Source organism: Acomys minous, assembly GCF_964271855.1.
Source record: "Acomys minous genome assembly, chromosome: 4".
Taxonomy (NCBI): Eukaryota; Metazoa; Chordata; class Mammalia; order Rodentia; family Muridae; genus Acomys; species Acomys minous.
In genome coordinates, this window is record NC_140486.1 from 100,664,109 (window position 1) to 100,690,872 (window position 26,764).

General features: G+C 44.2%; 1 protein-coding gene across 2 annotated transcripts in view; it reads right to left on the bottom strand.

Annotated features, from left to right (window-relative positions):
• The window catches only part of ARPC2 (actin related protein 2/3 complex subunit 2), a 31,943-nt gene extending 13,820 nt beyond the window's left edge, over positions 1–18,123 (bottom strand). The window contains exons 1-5 of one of the 2 annotated variants that reach the window (XM_084778330.1): positions 17,979–18,123; positions 17,691–17,772; positions 8,188–8,222; positions 6,349–6,461; positions 1,133–1,178 (exon numbers count right to left, since the gene is read on the bottom strand). In XM_084778330.1, coding sequence (XP_084634456.1) covers positions 1,133–1,178; positions 6,349–6,461; positions 8,188–8,222; positions 17,691–17,764 — 268 coding nt within the window. In that variant the 5' untranslated portion in view covers positions 17,765–17,772; positions 17,979–18,123. The remainder of the gene's footprint in view (positions 1–1,132; positions 1,179–6,348; positions 6,462–8,187; positions 8,223–17,690; positions 17,773–17,978) is intronic. The other variant, XM_084778331.1, reaches the window with a different exon arrangement.
• Positions 18,124–26,764: the final 8,641 nt, after the last annotated feature.

A 26,764-nucleotide genomic window follows, 5' to 3' on the forward strand; every position in this document is an offset into this window, starting at 1 on the left:
GATGCAAGGAGCTACTTTTCATGACTATTTACGTTACATTTATGTTACGTTACATTATATCTTCCCAAGGACATGTATTTCTTTGTGTATGTGCGTGTATGAATGGAGAATAGGGCTCAATCTGGGGTATTTCCTCAGGAGCTGCCCATCTTATTTTTCCTCTTTTTAAAACAAAATTTTAAAAAGTAATCAATGGGGTTTTTTGTTTTGTTTTTGGGTTTTTCGAGACAGACCTTGGCTGTTCTGGACTCACTTTGTAGACCAGGCTGGCCTTGAACTCACAGCGATCCGCCTGCCTCTGCCTCCCAAGTGCTGGGATTAAAAAGCGCCACCACACCCAGCTTCGTTTTTGTTTTGACGTTACAAATGCTTATGAGCTGCCATGTGGGTTCTAGGAATTGAACTTGGAAGAGCAGTCAGTGCTCTTAACTGCTGAGCCATCCCTCCAGGGGTCTCTCACTGAGATCCAAGGCTCCCCAACTAGGCTAGACTGGCTACAAGCAGGCCTCTAGGATCACCCATGGGCTCTCAGTACTGGGACTGCAGCTGTGCATTGTTTTTAATTAGGTACTGGTATTCAAACTAAGGCCCTTGTGCTTTTGAGACCATTGCCTTATAAACCCAAGAGAGTTTATGATTAACAGCACTTGTTCAGACAAGAGGCTCCTCCGCCTGAAAGATAGAAAGAATCATTTTTGGGTGTAAATAAACTCATTTGCCAATTCTTTTTTTTTTTTAAAGAGTTATTTATTTATTATTTATACAGTGTTCTGCCTGCATTGTGAGCTTACACACCAGAAGAGGGCACCAGATCTCAGTATAGGTGGTTGTGAGCCATCATGTGGTTGCTGGGAATTGAATTCAAGACCTTTGGAAGAGCAGACAGGGCTCTTAACCACTGAGCCATCTCTCCAGCCCCTACACCTGCCAATTCTTGACCCACACCATGTCACACTAAAAAAAAAGTAGAACCCTTTGATGGTTACTTATGCAGAGAAAGCAGACTCAAGAACTTGGCTCCTGCAGATTATTTTACAGAAAACTTAAATAAAATCTTCTAGCTAAAAAGGTGGGATAGAAACAGTACATGGTGCTTTGCCATCATTCCACAGCCGTTAGCATTACTACATACCTGATTCTGGGTTCACCAAGAAACTCCCATATACTCTCTTTAATAACTGGAGAGAGAGAGGAAAAAAAAAATTAATTCAAAGTTCATGGTAATTTTATTATTCTTTGAAATGCTTCCTAAACCAATATGCTTAATTTCATTTGGTGGGTGGTAAACTAGAGGAGAAAATGAATTCATCTAAGTGACAAAACAGATCTCTCCTAGAACTGGATTATAAGTCAAAGGTAAGTTCAGAGGCTGCCTCTTAAAGACCTGACCACACCTCTCCTGTTTTTTCTTTTCAGATTTTACATTGCACCCAACAGTCTTTCCTTTTTTTTTTTTTTGGTTTTTCGAGGCAGGGTTTCTCTATGTAGCCTTGGCCATCCTGGACTCACTTTGTAGACCAGGCTGGCCTCGAACTCACAGCGATCCGCCTGCCTCTGCCTCCCGAGTGCTGGGATTAAAGGCATGCGCCACCACGCCCGGCGCTCAGTCTTTCCTTTTTGAGAGCAGAGGCAGGTATGACAACAGAGTACATCAATTACCACCTAAGCGCAGGACGAAACCCTAGCCCAGGTGAATGAAGAGGTAAAAGCCAACTTCTGGGTACTGGCTTCTGTTAGTTGTTAATCTTGTATGCTTTAAGATAACTTAGCTCATAACTGGCCTTTTTTTTTTTCCCCTTTTCTTTCTGGTTTTTTTTGAGACAGAGTTGCTCTGTGTAGCATTGGCTGTCCTGGACTCACTTTGTAGACCAGGCTGGCCTTGAACTCACAGTGGTCCACCTGCCTCTGCCTCTCAAATGCTGGGATTAAAGGTGTGCACCACCACTACCTGGCTCATAACTGGCTTTTTTTTTAAAAAAAAATTATTTATTTATTTTTATTGTATGTAGCATTGGTGTTTTACCTGCATGTATCTGTGTGAGGGTGTCAGATCTTGGAATTACAGACAGTTGTGAGCTGCCATGTGGGTGCTGGGAAATGAACCCGGGTCCTTTGGAAGAGCAGTCAGTGCTTTTAACTGCTGAGCCATCTCTCCAGCCCCTCAAAACTGGCTTTTAATGCAAAGGACAATGGAAATCAGAACCTCAGTGAGCTAGTGACACCAGTGTGTCCATACAAGGCGTCTATATACCCGGAATTTCCCCATCCAACACACTCTGCCGACTACGCTCCAGCTTTTGGAGGTAGAGCACAAGCAAAAGCCCCTTTATACACCCCTGACTGTTCTCTGCCATTGTGACTGTTGTACCTGATGAAACCTCCCTCAACTGACAGTCTACTCAGGAAGGATCAAGGAACACTTGTAGTGGAGAGGGAGATATCTAGAGACAGAAACAAAGTACGCAGTAAAGTTATGAGCAATCTGAACTTTTCAGGGCTTAGCAGACTTTACAAGTTTAACAGTTGGAACAGAGACATGGGGTTGGGAAAGATGTCCATGCTTGTAATATCAATGCTCAGGAGGCAGAAGCATCTCCAGTTTGAGATCAGCCTGGCTACACAGGAGACTGTCTCAGAAACAAACAGAAATAACCCCCTCAAACACAAAATCCCACCTTTACTAAAGACTTGAGAGGGAGGGGCACCACTGCTTCACAGATGGTAAGAATACACTTAAAACCCAGCAATAGGGTAAGAAGCAGGCTTCCCTTTTGTGGAGATAAGGTGTTACATCACTAGGCTGGTCTGGAATTTTTATTATGTATTGAGGATTTAGAATTCATGATCCTCCTGTCTCCACCTCCCAAGTTTGGGGATTACAGGTGTGTACTCAGGAGGATACAAGCTCTGACTATAGGTATCCAGTTAAGTTCTTATGCTTACTACAAATAACCCCTTTATAGCCTACAGTATCCCAAAGAATCGCTTATACAATTACAAATTAAAAACAAGCTTTTTGTTGGTTATGAGCCAGGCAGTGGTGATGCATACCTGTAATCCCAGTACTCAGGAGGCAGAGGCAGGCAGGCAGACCTCTGTGAGTTTGAGGCCAGTCTGGTCTACAGAGTGAGTCCAGGATAGGCAAGGCTACACAGAGAAACCTTGTCTCCAAAAACCAAGTGAGTTACACATGCCATTTAAAAGAATTTCAGGGTAGGGGCTGGAAAGATGGCTCAATGGTTAAGAGCACTGATTGCTTTTCTGGAGGACCCCAGTTCAATTCCCAGCACCTACATGGTGGCTTACAACCTTCTGTACCTCCATTTCCAGGGGATCTAATGCTCTCCCCTGGCCTCCTTGCATGTGGTACATGTACACACACACACACACACACACACACACACACACACATATTATGCAGACAAAATACTCATACACATAAGACAATTTAATTTAAACAAGGGGAAAAGGCAGAGCTTCAGTAGCCAGACAAAAAATAGGTAGCAGGGTCCAGTTCCAGAGCAGAAGGATCTGTCAGGCTTTCTGCTGTGTTCTGGGCCAGAACAGCAGTGTTCAATAGCTGTCTAAAGATCAATGTGCTCATCTTATATTCAGTGAACTCTCTAGACAGCAATGAAACAAACAAAACTAGTAGTAAACCATGTTTTATGCTTCATTTGAAAACACTAAAAGAATCATCAAAGGTAGTACGGCCTTTCACTTCCAACCCATTCCTTTTCTTGGTGATGCCAAAAACCAAACCCAGAGCATTGCCGTGTGCTCAGGAAACACTTCACCAAGCAGCTACGTCCTCTAGGAGCAGCCACTCTTAAATACTCTTTAGAATTCTCTTAAGCAAAGGCCTAGAAATAGTTCACTGAATAGTTTCCTAATATTTCTATACTTGATCCTCATCTATAGAATCTGTTAATTGTGAATCCCAAAGTGTGAATTTGTGGTCACACTTGTTTATGTAAAGGGAAAAGGAGCAATGCCCAGTGCAGTTCCTAGGCAGTGATCACAGAAAAGTGAGCTTTTACAGAAGAGGAAGTGCAGGGAGGGGCTCAAGGTCACAGAGTGTGGTGGTGACATGTGGAGTTTTGACCTTCAGGTGTTCCCTGTACTACTTCTAGGAATCTTAGGTAAAAAAAGGGGACTGGCATGCACCCCCTGAGCCACATCCTACACAACTGGTACTTGAAGACTGGGAATATCAGACATGTGGAAATCAAAGCCCTTTCAGTTTAGTTTAACTCCAGTTTTACCAAGTGAATATTCTGAACCCGATGAAGTATTTAAAGCTGTATTTATACCACTTTTAATTCCTTTGTTCTTTCTTTTTAGAACACTGAATTTTTTATTTGTCATTATTACGTGTGTGATTGCTGATGCCAAGAGTAGAGGTCAGAAGACATCTTCTGTAAATTTTTTCTCCTTCTTCCAGGATTCCAGGGACTGAACTCAGGTCATCAGGTTTGCGTATGAAGTGCTTTTACCCACTGAGCCATCTTCAATGCCCTTCTCTGTTCTTGGCATAATCTTCTGTTATAATACCCGCCCCGCCCTTTCTTCTCACTATGTAAACCACACTGGCACCGAGCTCATGCTCCTCCTGCCTACACCTCTCTATCACGGGACTGAAGTTGTATGCCGCTGCATCCCACTGTTCCAATCTTGGCTCACATGTACTTTTGTGCCTCTTTTTAGGAGAAGAGTGGGGGTGACCTGTTTATTTATAACTATTAGATCTGCCTACCCAAGCACCAGAGGGCCTGTGAAAAAAATAAGCAGCTTCCTGTGGTTATCACAGGTTGGTCACTGTTTAACTAACTAGGGAGTCATTCACTCTTACCCTGCTTTCACACTGGGAATGCTACTTCCTCCACCCACTTGGGCTCTTTTGCTTATGTGGTAGCTATGAAAACTGCAATGTGTTCCTGAGTTCCACCAGTGGGCCAAGTACAACGTGGAAAGAGTCTCAAGAAATCCAAGCCAGGTTGGGTCACGAGCTGCAGACCAGCTTCTCGTCTTCTGGTAAAATTAGCTCAAATTCCCTTTGGTTACTTCTCTTCCATGAGCAAATCAAAAGCATCTGAACAATGAAAGGACTCAGCTCCATAGAGCTCTTAGTAGTCTACTTAAATCTGATTTTAGAGCAAAATTTTACAAAGTTCTAGATCATACTCCTTGACAAACAGGCTTTCATTACAGAAATCTGAAGCTGTTCAAAAGCTACCCCTTTTCAGAAAGAGAAATAGTTGTATCTTCATGTAGCAGATTAAGGAGAGCCTAGTTTGTTAAAACTAAGATATTTGAAAACTGATTCAGGAACTGAGTCATACTTCCTGCTTTGAGACCCAACCGCAATGTGCACACACTGGTGTAACAGCATTTTTTTTTTCTTCCATAAATGGCTCTCCCCAGAGCAACTGCAGTTCAACAGGAACCGAAGTCCTACTCTAGCTGCCCAAAGCCAGGGCACAAGGCATACGGCCTCGACATCCCTTCTTACTTCCTCTGTGGTAGTATTATGGGATAGGTGGAAAGGTCAGTTCTAAAGAATATTAACTTAAAAAAAAAGTTACAAGGCAGCTGGGCATGGTTGCACACGCCTTTAATCCCAGCACTTGGGAGGCAGAGGCAGGCAGATCCCTGTGAGTTCAAGGCCAGCCTGGTTGGTCTACAAAGTGAATCCAGGACAGCCAAGGCTACACAGTGAAACCCTGTCTCGAAAAAACAAAAGCAAACAAAAAAAAGTTACAAGGCAATTATTTATGCTTCAACTTTCAGAATGAAAAACAAGATTATGAAGTTTAATAAGCCATAAATTCCATGCCTGCCTTGATAAGGATTCTAAAGATTGAGCAGGACCTGTCTTACTGTTAGCATAACTATTTTTGTACTAGTTAAGGGAATATACTCCGTGTTATTTCTGGAGGGACTAGCTGTTTTGCTTTCACTATTTTGTAAAACTGGGTAGACTAAATAATCTGAAAAGAATAAAATCTCCCGCGTTGGGCACGATGGGACATGCTGACAATCCTAGCACTTGGACAGTGGGAACAATCAGGAATTGGAGGCCTTCCTCAAACAGGTAGGGAGTTTAAGGCCAGCCTGGGCTACCTGAGACCCAGTTTAAAAACAGCTTTTAAACTTTGTTTAAGAAACACCATTATTTCTCCAAGATAAAAACAAGCAAGCAAAGAGCCAATTATGGGAAATGGAGTTCAGAGGCCTCTGTTAGCTGTGTAAAGTGGCCTTTGTAAGGGTGGTTCAGCCCTTGTTGGCAAGAGGCCAATAGAAGGTAAAGTAAAAACAGAGCCCCCAGGGAACCAATGTGGGACTTACCTCATCAGCACCATGTGCCTGAAGTTCCTTGTAGAATTTCAAAGAAATACTGACCATCACTTTTGTTTTGTCTCCATTAGGATTTGAAATATGATAAAGGACGCCATCAAAATCTGTGAAAAAAGCAAGAAAGATTGCTCACTCTGGAAACGGGGGTAATCTCCTAACACCTACCACAGGGCTGGTCATAAGGAGACCTCTGATAAGAGAACATGCAAGTAAAATGATGTTTACTTTTATTTCACTGGGAAGCCAACAGAAAAACTGCTATGGAATTGTTCAGTGGCCCTCTCTTTGGTCTCACTTAAAATTACAAAGTTATTTTTACCATAACCACAGTTTGTGCTAAAATAACCTTTAAAAATTTTTCATTTGACACATTTTCAAGAGAAAGCTATAAACAAACTCACACCCACCTATGCAGCATTAACTTGCCCCACCCCAATGTATTGTAAAGCAAATCTTAGGGACACTACGGGATCCATATATACTTCATGTTGTATCTTTGGGAGATACAGATAATTTTATATAAACATAGCTTAATCAATCATGCTTACATTCAAACAAAAGATTCTACTTTAATATTAATACCAGGTAAACTACTAAAAAAAGAAATGCAAACACTGTTGTCTTAAATATTTGAATTAGGATCTAACCAAGATCAAGACAACATAGACGATTACCTTTTACGTCTCTTGTAATCTCTCTTTTGGGTTCTCTCTTCCTGTACTACAGAGCGAGCTGAGCTTATCTATCTTTATCTCTGCTGAAGCTAGAATGCAGAGAACTCGCATGGAAATCACAAGAACCAAGAGACTGGCACTGCTAGTGACTAGGAGGCCAGATGGTGCCACCTTAGGAGCTGCAAGTCTCCTCAGGCCATCTGCTCAAGCACTTATCTTTCTAGACGGCCCTTAGCTATAAAATCCCCGTTCACATATGAATAGCCAATTCTTGTTTTGTTTTCTAAAACATGGTTATACCACGTAGCTCTGGCTAGCCTAGAACTCTCTTGTAAACCAACCGAGCCTTGAACTCACACAGATCCACTGCCCCTGCCTCTGGTGTTGGTACTAACGACTTGTACCACCATGCCTGGCCATCAGGGAATGGAAAGCAGCACTGCTTCTCTGATTTGAAGCTCCAGCATCTTCTACCCTGCTCCCCAAATGCTAGAAAAACTTAGATGACGGCCACTAGATTCTAACTCTGTAGACTTCCAAAGCAGACAGACAGTTCTTTGTATAAAACAAAAACCAAACCTCTAAGATATCAAGTGCCCCAACTCACTAAGATATGTAAAGCAGTTGGGGCTTGAGAGATGGCTCAGCGGTTAAGAGCACTGACTGTTCTTCCAGAGGTCATGAGTTCAATTCCCAGCAACCACATGATGGCTCACAACCATTTATAATGTGATCTGATGTGTACTATATACATAATAAATAAATAAAATAAATCTTAAAAAAAAAGATATGTAAAGCAGCTTTATACAATTTTCCAAACTCCAGAGTCAGTTAGCAATGTTATAAATACATGAATTAGTTCTCAAAGGCCTCAAAAAGAATTGACAACTAAAACGTGTCAGGGATGGAGAATTGGTTCAAAGGTTAACTAGCTGTTCCTCCAGAGGACCCAGGCTCAACCCCCAACACCTACATGGTCCCTCACAGCATTCTGTAACTCTAGTTCCTGACTGTCTGATGCCTTCTTCTGGCCTCCTCAGGCATCAGACACACACGGAGCACAAACAGACACAGGGTAAAAATAACACACCCATACAACAATTTTTTTTCCTTTTTTTATTATACTCTCTCTTAAAAGGATGAGAAAGACACTTACCTGCAAATGTTACTTCTACAGCTTCTGGTTTGTTTCTGTAAAACATTAGTAGGATAATTTTAGCATAGGATGGCTTAGGGGGTGGGGACACTTGCCAGCTAGCCCTGATGACTTCAGTCCTGAGTTGGATCCCCAGGGAGAGAGCCGACTCTTTCAGCTTGTGCTCTGACCTCCACACACAAGCTGAACAGGCACATCCATACACGAGCAGATCAAATGTAAATGGGGAAAATAACTGTACTGTTGCTTGCTTTTATGGGGACTTTGAAAGACTCCTGATTTTTACTTAAAACTGTAACACTACATAAATGCAAGGCTTTTATGCACATTCATTCTCTCATGGGCCTGAACCTGCTTAAGGCAGATGAGACAAAGGACACCTATAACTTTGGTTTCCAACTGTTGTTCAACTGCCTGCCACAGCTGGTGCTCACTCTGGTTAGTGCTACCTTCCTCCCCAGCATAGTGCCCATGGAGGTAACATATCACACAGAAAAATGCCTAAGAATAATAACACAGAATGGTTGGTTCTTAAGGTGAAAAGATGATTTGAAGCCATCAACAGAATAGTGAGTTATGTTCTGTCCCAAAGATATATATATCTTTTTTTCTGGTTTTTTGAGACAAGGTTTCTTTGTATAGCCCTGGCTGTCCTGGCACTGACTCTGTAGACCACGCTAGCCTCGAACTCAGAGATCCACCTGCGTCTGCCTCCCAAGTGCCGGGATTAAAATCGTGTGCCACCACTGCCCACCCCATTTTTAAGCCTTTCTGTTCACATTTTCTTCCTCCTTAAACCATCATCAAAGCACTTGCCACTCTTCATCAAGCCTGCTCTGGTTCTACCTTACTTTTTTCCATTAGGCTTATGCTCTGGGACAAGTAAGAATTCTTATGTTTTTTTCTCATCTCCTCATTTATAAAATGGGAGAATACAAATGATCTCACCAATCTTACAGAACTGCTACAGACAAAACCAGTAAAATGGGCTGGCGTGGTGGCACATGCCTTTAATACCAGCACTTGGGAGGCAGAGGCAGGCAGATCGCTGTGAGTTCTAGGCCAGCCTGGTCTACAAAAGCAAGTCCAGGATAGCCAGGACTGTCACACAGAGAAATCCTGTCTCAAAAAAACAAAAAAAAAAAAACAAAAAAAACAAAAAACCGCAAACCAAACCAACCAGTAAAATGGGACTAGAAGATCCTCTTCTGATTCGCAGTAGGTACTACATGTTTTAGTGAATTAAACCACAGTGAAAAGCTGTGTTATACCCTTCTTTTCTATTCATGCCAATGGCAGAAAATGCTACTGCTTTTAGCCACTTGATAGTTAACTCAAATGATCCTAGTTTGTTTTACATTTAGCAGACAAGACAAACACAATTCCACTTCCACATTTTACCCCCTTAAGTAAGAATCTTCTTTTTAAAAAATATTTACGGGCTGGAGAGATGGCTTAGAGGTTAAGAGCACTGACTGCTCCTCCAAAGGTCCTGAGTTCAATCCCAGCAACCACATGGTGGCTCACAGCCATCTCCAATGTGATAACTTCCTCTTCTGGCCTGCAGGTGTACATGCAAGCAGAGCACTGTATACATAATAATACATAATAAATCTTTTTTAAAAATTTACTTTACACATGAAGGTATACGCATCATATATGTACAAGAGCCTTCAAGGGTTAGAAAAGAATGTCAGATCTCCTGGAGCTGGAGCTATAGTCAGTTGTAAGCTACCACGTAGGTGCTAGGAACCGAACTCATTTCCTCTGTAAGAGCAAATGCTGAGTCATCTCTCCAACAAATATTTTACATCCTCTCTGCTCCCTCACTTGTGAAAGGAACCAAGATGACTTCCAACTCTGCTGGGAAAAGAATGGACTGTCTAAGGTACTTGATGAATGTTAAAAGCTGATAATGAGGCTAAATGATATCCCTTAAATAAATGAGCTCTTATTAAGTATATGTTGGAGAAAACCCCACTTAGAGAAAACATATCCAAGTTTACCCTGCTTCTTCAAAGCCACCCATGTGTGACAACACCAGGCTCAGGTCCGTACTTCCAACATTTGGGACGCAGAGGCAAGAAGACTATCAAAAGTTTGAGGCCTACCTGGTCTACATGAGTTACAAGCTAGTCGGGGCTACGCAGGAGACTCTGCTTCAGGAAAACAACAATAAAGGAGATGGGGCTAGATGCTTTTATCACTTGGGAGGTGGATACAGGATGATCAGAGTTCAGTCATCCTTGGCAGATCGGGTCTCAACAAATGAATGCCCCTTCCAAAAAAGAAAAAGCTTAAATTGCTCCTAAGCTTTCACTTTCAAACTGTAGCCAAGAAACAAAGGCAAGGAACAACAATAGACTGTTCCTTACCTCTGAAAACCAAGAGTACACCTAATTTTAAAAAGCCAATTTAAATCAAATACTAAGAGGATGCCCAGGTAGAGGAAGCATGCAAACACACTCTCCTAGATATGATCCTCTCTCCTAGGGTCAGGTACCACACTGCCTGACTTAACTAGAGTAGGGTGGGCTATTGGGGGTGTTATTTACCTTAACCCTTAGGTTTGAACTCAATCAGGAAAGATAGTTTCTCACTTTACTACTCTATCAATAGATCAGAGAAAATCAACTTAAGAAGAACCTCAATGTTCTAAGTCATAAACACTGAAGCTTTGAGTCACTCTAGGCACGAAGGCACCCTGAGCATGGACGACCTCTACAGGGAAACACTGCTAAGGTTCATTCTAAGTAGCTTGCTGTATGACTTGGAATACTTATCAAACCACTGAGATTAATAGTTTAGTTCATTCTTCAGGGCTACACAAAAGGTTTGGAGGACAAAGGCTGCTAAGGTACTGGGCTAAAGAACAGGAACACTTATTTAGGAGAGGGAGGTCTGTAAGCTCTATTCCCCAACAGGGAAATGTTGAATGTAAAACAACTGTAACAATCATTGCTTAGTCCCAAGACCAGGCATGGTGTGCCCCCCTCAACCCTCAACGTGTCTGCGTGTTATATGTTTGTGCCTGTGTGTGGAGAGAGAGAGTGTTAGTTTTGTTTTGTGACAAGGTTTCTCTGTATAGCTCTGGCTGTCCTGGAACTGAGAGATAGGCCTGCCTCTGCCGCCATCATTATTTTTTAATTGATTTATTGTTGAGACAGAATTTCATGTCACCCAGGCTGGCTCCAAACCTATTATGTAGCTGAGGCTGGTTTTGAGCTACAAATGGTCCTTCTGCCTCCACTTCCCACGTGCTGGGAGGTTACAGGGCGCACCACACACCTAGTTTGCTCTGACTTTTTATGGTTTAAAATCATGGTAATAGAAGGGTCCATTTAGTAGACCCAAAAGATGTAACAGTTAGTCTTTTACCATCTGCTCAAGCTTCAGGTTCAAAAAAGTTTACAGAAAAAGTAAGTCCTGGGGGCTAGCAAAATGGATCAGTAAAGAAAGGCACTGCTACCAAGCCTAAGGCCTGAGTTTAATCCCTGCTTCTGCCGTGCTATGATTAAGGTGAACGCTAGCCCACACCCCAGCTTTATTTTTAGTTTTTTGAGGCAGAGCCTCATGCAATTCACTAGTATCAAACTCAGTTATGTAGCTGGGGATGACTTGGGCTTCTGATTCTCCTGCCTAGACCTACCAAGTGCTAGAATCACAGCCAAGCACCATCCTACCCAGCTGCTGCCTGAGTGCACAGACTCAAGTCTGACTGCCTCTGCCTGAGTCTTGGCTGTCAAGGACTAGCTATGTCATGTTGGAAGCCATTTAGCCTCTCTATGCCTTAGTTTTCTTATCCATGAAGTTGAGTTAATAAAGCACATCAGCTAAGCATGGCAGTGCACACCTGTAAAACTTGGAAGGTAAAGGCAGGTCTAAAATGACAAGGTCTAAACTGGGTTTCTCTGTGTGGTTCTGGCTGTTGGGGAACTCTGTACACAAGGCTGACCTCTAACTCAGAGAGCTGCGTGCCTCAGCCTCCCAAGTACTGGGACTCTAGGCATGAGGTACCATATCTGACTTTAAGGGATATTCTTAAAATCTCTTAAAGTGATGGCTCGGCAATTAAAAGCACTGGCTGCTCTTCCAGAAGATTTGAGTTCACAGTACCCACACAGTAGCTCACACCGTCTCTAACTGCAGTTCCAGGGGATCAGCATTCTTCTTCTGACTTCCATGGGCATGAGTTTGCATGTGGTACACATACACTCCTGCAAATACTTATGTACATAAAACAAAAATAAATATTAAAAAGAAATCCTTTGGGAAAAATAAAAAATTAAAAAAAAAAAGAAATCCTTTGGGGAAAAAATTTCAAATTAATTTATTCACTTTATATTAGGAAAAAAATTTAAAGATTTGTGTGTAGAGCTGGAGAGATAGCTCAGAGGTTAAGAGCACTGGTTGCTCTCCCAAAGGTCCTGAGTTTAATTCCCAGCAACCACATGGTGGCTCACAACCATCTGTAATGTGATCTAATGCTCTCTTCTGGCATGCAGGTATACATGCAGGCAGAACATTGCACACATAATAAATAAATCTTTAAAAGAACAAAATAAACAATATTTTTTAAAAGGGGTGTGTGTGTGTGTGTGTGTGTGTGTGTGTGTGTGTGTGTGCGTGCGTGTGTGTGTATGCACGCTCCTGTGGAGGCCAAAGGAGGGCATCAGATTCTTTAGCACTAGTGTTAACAGGTGGTTGTGAGCTACCTGAAGTAGGCTCAGAACTGAAATAGCCAAGTGCTCTTAAACTGATGAGCCATCTCTTTTACACACAAAATATTTTTAATTCTCCACTAGCGTATCTGTGCCCTTCTTCTAGTTATCCCGTCTGTACTGTGAATTAGAGGAATTAGTTTGTTGTACTCACTAAAGATTTTTGGCTACTTTCTTTAAATCTTCTACAAGGTTCCAATCATTTTTTCCTGTGTAAAGCTCCCTCCCTCCAATGCACAAATCATACTAGGTAAAAGATGGTTCTTTTCTTTGTTAAATTACCTCTCAAAATACAAAGACTAAAAATATATAAAAGCAGACACACACTCTCAGAAAGTGATAACAAGCCAGGTGTGCAGGATGTATAAGAAGCTGAGGCAGAAGGAGCACCAAAGCTTGAAGCCGGCTACATGGTTTCAGGGCAGTTTGGGCTACAGTGTGAGACCCTGTCTCAGAACAACAAAAATGCTGGGGAGAGATGGCTTGGTGGGTAAGAGCACTTGCTGGGCGAGCATGAGGATCTGAGTTAGAATCTCCAGCACCCACAGAAAAGGCCTATAACCCCAGGACTGTGGAGGGTGACTGCAGCTTGCTTACTGCCAGCCTCCTCATTCCAGGTCCAGAAAGACCCTGTTTCATAGGACCGAGGCAGAGTGACACCCAACATTCCTCCTCTGCATGTGCCCTCTCTCTCTCAAGGGGGGTGGGGGGACAGAGAGAAAGACGCCAAGAATCATTTTATCTGGTTGCATTAATTCCTTCAAGATATTTACCGAGCTGAACGAAAACACACACACACACACACACACACACACACACACACACACACACACACACGGGTGGGGGTTCCTTAGGAAACAAAGACACTAAAATGACAGTCCCAGGCCTCAGTTAGCTCGGGAGATTCATATTGCAGAGACAAGGCAAAGAGGCCAGAGGACAGGCAGCAGCGTGTCAACCAGGGCGCCCTGTAAAAAGAGCAACTAGATCTAACAACCACAGCACATCCCACTACATCTATAGGCTTAAACAATGTCCTAATTCTGAATCTCTTCAAGCCAGTCTGTCTCTGAGGACATATGTGGCATATTTGGGAATGGGAACAAGGTATCAGCAAGATTTAATTTATTCCTTTCTCAAATTTCTCCTCCCACAGTCCTCGCCCACCCCATTCCGTGCTGCTTGCTTACTGAGTTCTCCCCCTCACAGAACCACAGCCCCCCACAATATGCACAGGCTGCGGTAAGGAGCCAGAAGGCACTTGAAATCAACAGCCGCTCGCATCCGACAGCATCTCCTCAGTTCTGGACTGTGTAACGGCAAAGTTGACAGGCCCTGCTTCTGAGGATGAAAAGGTTCTTGGTATGTAGGTAGTAACAAAAGGATTCAATTAATTTTCCAGATTACTTCTGCTTTAATTGTGGCCTGGGCAAGAATTCCTAAATGAAAAGGCAATGCTGTTGATAAGACCCATGCAGCACATTATTTACAGTGTTGGGAGCAGCTTTTTAATTAGTCATAGTGTGGAGACTCTCAGGAAGGTGCTTGGCTGCCTCCCTTTGTGAAGATACTGACACTAAGAGAGCCCAAAAGCCACTTCTCAGGAGTGTGGTGGAAAGCTTTGTTAAAACTGCCTTTAAATTACAAGAGGATTGTGGCCAACTGTATACTTAAGCAGTTTGTCCTACAGAATTCTCACGCAAATACAAGTTTAAACTTTCAGCCTGATGCTATAGGCAAAAAGATCCAGCAAGATAACCCAAGGGATCATTAAAAAGAAATAAGATAAAATTAAAAAAACAAAAAGGAAAGCTAATGCAGCAACTTCATTCTGGGAATCTATACTATAAAACGACTCTGAAGGACACCCTGAGAGCTGGGAAGTAGTGCAGAGGGAGCACTGTCTACCATGTGCAAGGGCCTGGGTTCTGAAATGCACACCCCAAAATGAAGCTATCTCACACTTTCATTTTCCGTAGGCAGAACAGAACTGTCTGCAGTAACAGGCATGTACACTGTGGAAACTCAGCAGCCACTAGCCACAAACGGCAACAGAGCCTTAGAAATATAACACACCTAGTGCAACTCAGGAAACCAATTTTAGTTTTACTTAAATCTAATGGGCCACATGTGGTGAGTGACTATGGGACAGCACAGTGCAGAACAGAAGATTCGCTCTGACAAAGGCTACCTACCATGAATGTCATTTCCCTGATTAATTTGTTCTGAGAAAAAGAGCAGGGTGGAGCTGAGCCCTCCCACGTCTCCACATTGCACAGCCTTTCCCCTTTCCAGGTCTCTCCTGTGGGCTACTCCTTTTCTTTAAGGTCATTATCTTCCGCCAACATTGCTTATCTATCAGTTCCTCCCTAACTTTGTTAACAGGCTCTCTTTGAAAGGCTCCTGTCCTGTTCAGACCTATCAATGTTTGTGCTGAGCACACAAGCCATCCTTGCTGAAAGCACTGGTGTAGGCATGTGTCTCCCTAGCCACTCCAATGCTGCCTCACCTTAAAGGGAGGGCCTGAACACTCACTTGTTCAGAGGCAGGCTTTTCTTTTCCTGAGACAGTGTCTCACTATACATCCCTAGCTGGAACTGAACTTGCCTTGATCCTTCTGCCTCTGTTTCCTGAGTGCTAGGAGTATAGGAGGTGCCACCACACCCTGCAGAAACAGGCAATCTCAGGAAACTCTTACCCTCACTACTCTTTTCAAAGTATTCTTAAATACTGGGTTTTCAGCGTATTTGTTAAGTCACATTTTCAAGGATGAGCTAGAATAAAATGAAACATACTACCTCTTCAAACATTAAACCTGACCACAGTGAGCAACTTTAAAAAAAAAAAAAAAAAAGCTTGGAAATTCCAATTTATGCCGTCCAAATGTAAAAACCTATTTTAATCTCTGACAAGATAAACCTTTTACTTGCAACAGAGTAGCCCAGGCTGGCCTCCTGATCCTCTCCCTTCTACTGCCCAAGTGCTGGGATTACAGGTGCACCACACCCAATTTGGGATGGTACAAAGTCTCACTATGACCTGGAACTTTTGCTTTTCTTGTCTCATGTTCCTGAAAGCTGGGGTTACAGTTGAAGGTATCTGGACTAGAGGCGTGCACCACCAAACCCCAAATTCTTTAAGGAAGGTTTTCAAAAAAGAAAAAGGACTAAATAGAGTCCTGAATAGTGAGACACATTTTGGAATCACAAGTTATTAATCCACAAACGTGAAAGTCCTCCTGCGTTAAAAGGCGTGCCTCCACTTGAACACAGGCAACCATTTATCTTGTACATCAGCTTATAACCGCCCAGGACTCCTTCTTTGCTAGTCTAGACTTGAGAATATATGTCTTAAGATCAGTTGTGAAAATGCAGAAGTTATTTTAACTTCCTCCTTTGTGCTACACCACTCAAAAAAAAAAAAAAAAGTACCCACCCCATCACCTACAGTAAGTCCCAGAGCTGACTGACTTCAAAACTTAAAATGCAAAGAACTGGCATGAGGGGAGGGGCTGAAGACAAGACGCTGCAGCCTTCCTCCCCCCTCCAGGAAACAATATGCTCACTGAATGAACCAATTCGAGATACACTCTGTGATCTTACAAAAGAGACGGGACAGACAATACATTCAACGTTGGTAGTGGGTTTATGTTTTCTCAATGTCGGTGAATGACGAGTTCATTATGAATGCTTAGAATCGCCCCCATCCCAGCCCAGCCCTTCTGTGGATCTGCAAGCACTTACTTTCCTATTTCTAGTTCCTAGTTCACAGAAAACAGCCTGCCCTTACTAACTGTGAAACCAAAATGTGAAGCCCCATCCTCAGCAATGAGGAAATGAGGCAAAGGAATGGCCACAGGCCACCATAAATTAGAACCTAAAACCCAATTCCCCTGCTCAGGTTTTAAATATATTCGAAAGGCAAAAACAGCTCTGAGGGAGGAGTTCTGTCTTTTTTTCTGCGTTTGACAGGGAAGGCTTCATATACCTCCCATATATTAAGATGCCGACGTTAAAAAAAAAAAAGGTTATCTTAAAAAAAACTTTATAGATTCCGGGAGCAGAAGCAGCTAATCTGGCCCACATTACCACAGGAGAAATCAAAGACCAGGGATCTTGGATAAGAATTTAAGACATACAACCAGAAAAAAGGCTGGCCTCAAGGGAGCTGGGGAAGAGTGTGGATGGAGGGCTGTTGGCTTTGCCTAAGGAATATGTAACAAAAATGGCTAGTTTCTCTCACATTAGGTAAAGGTTCTCTCTCTCTCCCCCCCCCCCCCCCCCCGTCTGCTTTCAGTCTTGCCTCCTGCTTCTCTTGGGGTTTGAGATGGGGGAGGGAAGGCAGACCTGGCGATTTGGGCCTGCAGGGTCTTCCCACCTCGTTCTGGGAATTCCTGAAAACTCCATTCAATTCAGAAAGATCCCTCTGGGTTCGGAACAATGACAAAAAATATAGAGGGAAAGTGGGCCCTTCTCTTTCCCCCACAGGGCAGTGGACTCTCGGGCGTGACTTCTGGCCTCCGTTGCCCTCACGTCCCACAGGTCTCCAGTTCCCTGGCACGCCTTGCTTCTTGTCCATTCGCTGCTTCCGCATCCCTGTCTCAGCCTCTCCCCACGCATCTCGGGCCTCGGCCCACCGCGCCCTATCGCAGCCCACGTCCATCCTGCCAGGGAAGCCCCGAAGCCGCACCAGGTTCCCGATCGCTCCCTTCCAGAGCTTGAGGACTGGACGCCACCCGGGATTAGCTAGGGTCAACTCGGCCTCCTCCCGGCGTGCGCTTACCCGGCGGCCGCGTTCTCGAACTTGAGTGCGAGCGTCTCCTCGATGATGCGGTTGTTCACCTCCAACAGGATCATGGCGGCGGCTGCCCCGGGCAGGGGAAGGAGAAACAAGGGCGGTGAGGGTGGGCAAGCGAGGGCAGGACGGAGGGAGCGGCCCCGCTGCCCCTGACGAGGGGGGCTGGGTGCGGTAGGTGAGGGGAGAAGGGGACGGGGAGCGGGGCAGGGAAAGGCGGACACACGCGCTGGCCCGGCACGCGCTGCCCGTGGAGGCAGCCACCACCCGACAGACCTGGCCCCCGAAGCTTCAACCCGCCTGCCGAGCCGCCGCCGCCTCCGCCGCCGCCTTACCGACGATCCCGGTCCCCGCCCAGCCCCCGGCTCCAGCCGGCCACTTCCGCTCTCACACCCACTTCCGCTCGCTGCCCGGACGCGCGGTCCCGCGGCGCCATTTCCGCTTCGACCTCGCGAGCACACGCCCGCAAGCGCGTCCTGGGCAGGAGGCTGGCAGAGGGCATGCGTGCGCATGCGCGAGACTCTACCCACGTCTCTCTCCAGGCCCTTAGTGTCCAGTGTGTGACACTCACCTGTCATTCCCTGTTGTCCTTACAGTCCAGGCTGCTCGGTCTCCGCATATTTCAGAGGCCTGACTCCACCTTTTCGGTATTATTTTAGAGGCCGTCTAGAAAGCTTCTCCTTAGGGAATTGCTTGCTTCAACTTGTGCACCATCATGCCTTCTTTTCGCCAGCTACTGTTTAGTGGGTGTCTCGCTTTACCGGGGATACAATGATTAAAGCAATAGACGAGGACGTGCCTCCCTATAGCTTATAGTCTGATAAAAGAAACACAATCACTTCTCAGGGAACTACACTTTGTTATTGGACAATAAAGGAAAGGAGTGAGAGGTCAAGAAGGTTAACAGAAATCCAGATGGGCCTTCCTGGGTTCCTGTCATACCTCCATTTCTGTGCTGAGGTGCCGCCTCAGGTGATCCTCACTGTCCATACTTCTGCTAGACTCGGAATATATCACTGTGCTCCATCTGTCTTTTCTGCCAGGGTACCCAACCATGTTTCCCTTTTTCTCTTGTAGAGAACAATAAAACAGTGGTCTCTTCTCCATGCAATTAAGTGGGTTTTTTTTCCTTTTCTGCTTGATATTGGGAAATATTAATTATTGTTATTATTATTACTGGTTTTTCGAGATAGGTTTATCTGTGTGACAGCTTTGGCTGTCCTGGAATTCACTTTGTAGGCTGGCCTTGAACTCACAGAAATCCACCTAGCTGCTTCCCAAGTGCTGGGATTAAAAGGTGTGTGCCACAATCCCCATATTGGCAAAGTTTTGCTTTTTTCTTTACTTTTTTTTTCTTTTTTTGTTTTGTTTTGTTTTTCAAGACAGGGTCTCTCTGTGTAGCCTTGGCTGTCCTGGACTCGCTTTGTAGACCAGGCTGGCCTCGAACTCACAGGGATCCACCTGCCTCTGCCTCCCGAGTGCTGGGATTAAAGGCATGCGCCACCACGCCCGGCTAAGTTTTGCTTTTTTCAAATGAGCAGGTAGCTTAATGGTTAAGAGCACTCGATGCTCTTGAAGAGGACTTGGGTTTGATTCCCAGAACCTATGTGATGGTTTACAATCTGTAACTCAGTTTAGGGGATCTGATGCCTTCTGACCTTCAAGAGCACCAGGCAGGCACAAGGCGCACATACATACACCCAAACAAAACATTCATATATATACATCAAACAAATAATTTTAATAAAAAGAACAAAATCTAGTCCTATCATCAAGGTCCAGATAATCCTCCTCTGTGTATGTGTGTGTGTGTGTGTGTGTGTGTGTGTGAGAGAGAGAGAGAGAGAGAGAGAGAGAGAGAGAGAGAGAGAGAGAGGAGGGGGGGGAGTGTTTTGTGTAGCCCAGATCAGTTTTAAGCTCCTGATCCTCCTGTTTCTTCTGGGATTACAAACATGAGCCACCATGGATAAAAAAAATTTCTTAAAAAGTTGCAGGATGGCTGGGCAGTGGTGGCGCACACCTTTAATCCCAGCACTCGGGAGGCAGAGGCAGGCAGATCTCTGTGAGTTCAAGGCCAGCCTGGTCTACAATGCGAGTCCAGGATATCCAAGGCTACACGGAGAAACCCTGTCTCGAAAAATTTTTTTTGCAGGATGGTTTTGTTTTTTTTTTTGAGACAGGGTTTCTCTTGTAGTCCTGGTTGCCTTGGACTCAATTTGTAGACCAGGCTGGTCTCGAAGTCACAGAGACACACCTGTTCTGCTTCCCTGAGTGCTGGGATTACAGGTGTGCACCACCGTGCCTGACTTTGTTTTTGGTTTTTGATACTTCCAGCTGAGCTGAGTTTGAGCCTGGGGATGTGTCTCAGTTGGTAGAGTGCTTGCCTAGCATGCATAAAGCCCTGGGTCAGAGGAAAACTTTTGAGTCAGTTCTATTCTCCCTCCAACATAGGAGTCTGAGAATTAACTCAGGTCACCAGGCTTAACAGCAAGCACTATTTGCTGAGCCATCACTGAGCCCTGTTTGTTTCAGCTTCTTGAAAAGTGGACTTCCTGTGTAGCCCTGGCTAACCTTAAGCTTGTGTTGATGCTCCTGATTGTGTGCCCAAGTACTAGGAGTCTAAGTATATACCACTATACCTTTCTTATCTGGTTTTAGTTGACTTTAAAAATATTTTTTTTCCCCTGCATGAGGTAAGGCGTATCTTTAATCCCAGCACTTGGTGGCAAAGTCAGGCAAGATCTCTGTGAGTTCAAAGTCAGTCTGGTCTACATAGCAAGTTCCAGGCCAGCCAGGGCTGCATGGTAAGACCTTGTTTCCTGTCTCAACACAAACGAACACATTTTTAGAATAGGAAGAAAAAACTGGGTGGTGGTAGCACATGCTTTTAGTTTTTTGTTTGTTTGGTTTTGGGGTTTTTTTTGTTTTTTGAGACAGGGTTTCCCTGTGTAGCCTTGGCTGTCCTAGACTCGCTTTGTAGACCAGGCTGGCCTCAGACTCACAGTGATCCTCCTGCCTCTGCCTCCCGAGTGCTGGGATTAAAGGCAAGTACCACCACGCCTGGCAGCACATGCTTTTAATTGAAGCACTCGGGAGGCAAAGGCAGTCAGATCTCTGTAAGTGCCAGGACAGCGAAGGCTACATAGCCTTTTTTTGTCTTGAAAAAACCGAGAGAGAGAGAGAGAGAGAGAGAGAGAGAGAGAGAGAGAGAGAGAGAAAGAATTTTATTTCTAAAATTTACTATTAGAGACAGAGTATATATGTACCTTGACGTTTGAGTGAAGACCAGAGGACAACTTTTGGACATTGGTTATCTCCTTCCACTGTGGAATCCTGGGATGGGTTGTCAGGCTTGCCTAGCAAGTACTTTTACCTGCTGAGCCATCTCTCGAGCCCCAAGGCATCAATTCTAAGGGTCTGTATATGCTAAGCAATCAATTATTAGAGTCCCGCTATCTTTGCTGTGGATGACACTTATGATGTGTCTTGCTAACCTTTGAGTTATTTTTTCAGGAAGTGTACGGGCAGCATCTGTCTTTCTCAAACTGAAGTCATAGACCCCTCAGGCTTAGGCAAGTGTCCGATAGCTTACTTGTTGTGGACACCGGAACAAGACTCCACCCCTAGAAGGTATTTGCACTGTCTTTTCCTGAGCACACATACACGCTGCTGGCTCTTACTTGCTTTTTCTTGCTTTAGTCACCTGTGCCCAATCCTTAGACTACTTCCTTCTTTATCCCATAATATTCCTGAGTCATATGCTTAGAGGACTGGGTTTTAGGTTCCCCTTCTAGGGGCCTGGAGAGATAGATGGCTCAGTGCTTGGGAGTACTGAAAGCTCTTCCAGAGGACCCAGGTTCAATTCCTAGCATCCACAAGGCATCTCACAACTCTCTGTAGCACCAAGATCTGACACCTCCATGCAGGCAAACACCAGTGCACTTAAAGTAAAATTAATTTATTTTAAAAAGTAGATTCCTCTTCTAGACACCATGCTGGGCTGCCCAAGGAACAGATATTAGCAAATAAGGTCATTTCAACTATTGACATATTGTGAAATGAGCAAAAATGGACCCAATTTGGTCAGAATACCTGAATACTTACCTTACCAAGCAAACATCCCGTTCCACAACACAATTGTTTAGAAGGGATAAAAGCCCTTAAATTTGGACATAGTGACTCATGCCCCTGATCTTCAGAAGCTGAGGGGGAGGAGTACACTGAGTTTGAAACTAGCCTGGGCTAATATATGAGTATGTGTGTGTAATTATATAATTAAAGTTGTTATTGATTTGGGGGCAGGTTCTCACACAGGCCTGGGTTGCAGGGTGAAAACCTGCCCCCCCTAAATCAACAACAACAAGCAAAACACTTTAATTATATAATTTGACACACACACGCATATACAATTATATATTTGATATAAGTTTTCAGAGGTGTCTTTCAAAGTAACAGAAAGGAAATGAAAAGTGTGTACGTGTGCTAGTGTGTGAGTGTGATTCGCAGGCCTGTGTGCATGTATGTACATCACAGATGTGCCCATCGGAACCCCTGGAACTGAGGTCACAGATGCTTGTGAGCTACCATATAAATGCTGGGAATCGAACCCTGCTCTTCTACAAGATCAATAAATGCTCTTAACTGCCATGACATCTCTCCAGCCCCCCAAAATCAGATTCTTATGGGCAGAAAGTGGAGTGACGGGTGGTTGTGAGCCAAGAAGTGGGTGCTAGGAATGAAACTCTGGTTCTCTGCAAGAGTAGTTGTTGTTGAAAGAAAATTCCAAATGTTCGATTTTACCAATGAAGACTCAGGAGCCGGATGCTGGGGTGAAAACCTGCTAGCTCAGAGAGGCAGAGAAAGCACCCAGCTGACCTTCTTCATCCGCTCATGTCCCAAAGGAAAAAGCTCACAGCCCTGGAGGAGAAGCCGAAAGCCGAAAGCCGAAAGCCAAAGAGCCAAAGAGCTTCTTTTCCACCTTCTCTCAAAGCCCCCCACTTTGAACCCCCTCACCTGCTCCCCATCTATATAATCCCTGTCAGCTGGTTTTTTGCTCTACATCTTGACCTAGGGTTAACTTTATTAAATCCCGTGTACAGAAAGCTCTTGGATTAAAATAAAGGTGTGTGCTAGGGCTGAGCCACACCATAATCACCTGTTTACCCCAAACAGGAAGTTCTTGGATTAAAAGGTGTGTTAGGGCCGAGCCACACCAAATAAGCAGCAGGTTTTTGCAGTTCACAATCTCAGGGTTCACAATGGTTAGCTTTTAACCACAGAGCCATCATCCTTTCTCTTGCTAGCATTTGATGCTATCATACTTTGTCATGAACCAATATGATAAAAGTGTTTGGGTGTTAAAAAAAACAAAAACAAAAACAAAAACAGTTAGCCAAGCAGCTAGATAAGCATGTATGAATGTTTACAAGGAAAAGAACATGACGTCATCCAGGAAGGGGACCAGACGAATCAGTTACAGGTATTGCTGCAGGGAAAAGCGCTGAGTTGGACTCACAAAGGCAGCTAATACTTAGAGGTGGAGGACAGCCTCTGCCGGCTGCGGCTTTAAGTTATTTCCCTTCTCTGACTCACTGAATCCTTGAGACAGATGTTCCTTTGCTTCATCTTATACTCGATGAAACGGAAGTGCCGAGAGCCCACCCGCAGTCCTGTGTGTAACTAGTTGTTGAACTGGCGCAGCCTGGGACACTACACAACAGGGGCATCTAATAGGAAGCTGGGTAGGTCTGTATTTAAAGCATAATAAAATCAGAATGTAAGCTGGCCATGATGGCGCATGCCTTTAATCCCAGCACGCAGGAGGCAGAGGCAGGCAGATCTCTGTGAGTTCGAGGCCAGCCTGGTCTACAAAGAGAGTCCACGGCAGCCAAGCCTACACAGAGAAACCCTGTCTTGAAAAAACATACCAAAACAAAATGTAAAAACAAACAAGCAAACAAACCTCTGTCATTATCCTCTTAAAATAATACCAAGGGTTAGCTGAAGAGCTACTGACAATTAATGGCTCCTGGGAAGGGGGAGTTATTTTCTTTTAAAATGTATTTTTGATGTATTTACTATTATTTTGTATTGGGGTGTGTGTGTGTGTGTGTGTGTGTGTGTGTGTGTGTGTGTGTGTGAGTGTGTGTGTGTTGGTCAGAGGTCAACCTTCAGTATCCTTCCTCAGGATCTGTCCCCCTTGCTTTGTGAGATGGAGTGTCTCCCTGGCCTAGAGCATGCTGGTTAGGTTACTCTGGTTGGCCAGCGAGCCCCAGGGATCTCTTTGTTTCTGACTCCTCAGTTCTGGGATTCCAAGTGTACGCCACCACACCTGACTTCTTTTGTGGGTGCTGGGAATCAAACTGAGGTCCTCAAACTTGAGCAATAAGCTGTTTACCAACTGAACTGTCTCCTCAGCCTGGACTCAGTTTTCAGTGTGGTATTGCTAGCCACTGGTAAGTTAGCCACACTCCACTAAATAACTCCATGGTCATGCAAGCATTAATGTAAATTCAGTGGATTGTGCTGGCTAGTTTCATGTCAACTCGACACAAGCCAGAGTCATCAAGGAGGAGGAAGCCTCAACTGAGAAAATGCCTCCTGAAGATCAGGCTGTAGGCAAATCTTTGACATTTTTAAAATTTGCGATTGGCTGGGGAAGGCCCAGCCCATTGTGTGTGGTGGTGGTGGTGGGGTGGTCATTCCTGGGTTGGGTGGTCCTGGGTTCTATAAGAACCTGTCTTAAAAGCAGACTAGCATTGCAGGTCCATTCCTGAGTTGGGCTTTGTCCCTGGTCATGACCAATCTTGGGCTGTGTGTTTGATTAACTATCCCTATCTGGCTGAGACTGGCATCTGAGTGGTTTATGTGGCTATTCTTAAACTATAACAATAGGTAGGTAAACAGAATTTAGTATAATTGTATTTTTAACATCTTGCCTTTATTTCTTATATGATTTAATGTGTAAATGCATAAAATAATTATGAATCTGTTACATGATACATAAATGTTGCCTGGGCCAATGATGTCAGGAAGGAATGGATGGTGTAGGATAGCTGCAGAGTTAGTGCTTGCTGTTGAACTAAGTTGGTACCAACTCAAACTGAGTCTTTCTAACTTTAGGGTGCCATTTGTAATCCCCTTGGCAACCACCAAGAAAATAAGTTAAGATATATAATGGAAAAGGAGAAATAGAAACTGTGACATTGATTTTTCAAGACAGGGTGTCCTGGACTTGCTGTGTAGACCAGGCTGGCCTCAAACTCACAGCAATCCACCTGCCTCTGCCTTCCAAGTGTTGGGATTCCAGGCATGCCCTGGCTGAAACTGACTTCTAACTTATATGGAACTGCAAGGGCCTCTGAGTACCCAAAACAATATTGAAAAATAAAAAAACAAAATTCGAGGGCTCACACTTTCTGGTTTCTTCTGTACAGCAAATATGACAGTGTTGTGCTAGCATTTGGCTAGACACAAATCAAACAGTGTAGTAGATCTGAGAATCTAATGACAATCTAAAAACATTTGCAACTGATTATTGACAAAAGTACTATTTAGTGGGTATAAAAATCAATCTCTTTAATAAATTGTGAATAATTAGATAGTAGGATAAAAAGAGAATGAAACTGTACCCTTGCCTCATTTTTCTTTTCTTTATTTCTTTGCCTGTGCTGGGACTTGAACCCAGGGCCTCACGGATGCTATGCAAGTGTTCCCTGACGGAGTCACACATCATTCCTTGTTCTATATACAAACACCAATCCATATGGGATCGATGCCCTAAATAGAAATGCTCTAACTGTAGCATTATTAGATGAAATGTAAGGGCAAATATTCATGACCTCAGATCTGGCCGTAAAAGCATAAGCACCGAATAAAAGATAAACTGCTTTTCATCACAATTAAAAACCTGTGATTGGCATATACAAACTGTTCCTCCAAACCTGACATGCGTCCCTCAAGAACTACCCTTCCCACAGTCAGCTGAAAGCTTGCAAGGAGCTGAAGGAGCTGTGTTTACTGGAAATGGGGATTTATCAGTTTGTTGTTTAAACTTTAAGTGGCTTAATGTGCCTTCCAGGAAGCTATCCGCTTTGCAAAAATCATACGTATTGAACATGTCATTCTGGCATAAAGGCAGAAGCATGCTGCTTTTTATTAATAGACTATCAAAAGCTCCCGTCTATACTGAAAGGAAGGCATGCCAAATTATTGGTCTGTCTCGGGGGCTCTGTGTCTTGGCTCCACTATATGAATTCAGGTAGAAATCCACAGTGTATTCAGTTTGCCTGGGTGAGAGTTGACCTCAGCTTGCTCTGGGTAGAGTGGTAATGATAGACAGATGTGCACTCGTGTGTGTGTGTGTGTGTGTGTGTGTGTGTAGGGAGGCCAGAGATTGACATCATGTGCTTTCCTCAATCAAATTCTTCTTCTTCTTCTCCTCCTCCTCCTCCTCCTCCTCCTCCTCCTCCTCCTCCTCCTCCTTCTTTTTGGTTTTTCAAGACAGGGTTTCTCTGTGTAGCCTTGGTTGTCCTGGACTCACTCTGTAGACCAGGCTGGCCTCGAACTCACAGCACTCCACCTGCCTCTGCCTCCCAAGTGCTGGGATTACAGGTGTGTGCCACCACACCTGGCTCAGAGGCAGATTTTTAAAAAGATTCATTCACTTTTATTTTATGTATATGGGTATTTTTACTGTGTGTATGTCTGTGCACTGAGCGCATGCAGTGCCCTCGTAGTCCGGAGAACATCATGTCCTCTGCAGCTGGAGTTGCAGATGCTAGGTCCTCAGGAAGAGCAGCAAGTGCTCTTAGCCGCTGAGCCCTCTCCCCCTCCCCCAGAAGGCTATTTTAAGAGCTTCTTAGATGGATTGGATAGGTGCTGCACTAGTTTTCCATGTAGAATAAGAAGCTGCCACAATTTGAAGCCTTAAACACCATTTACTATCTCTGCAAGGCCCGGGGCTTGGGAGTCAGGCGCAGCATGGCTGGGTGCCCCGCTCTGGGTCTCACAGGATTTTAATCCAGTTGTTGACTGTGGTCTATCCCAGCCTCAACTGGGAT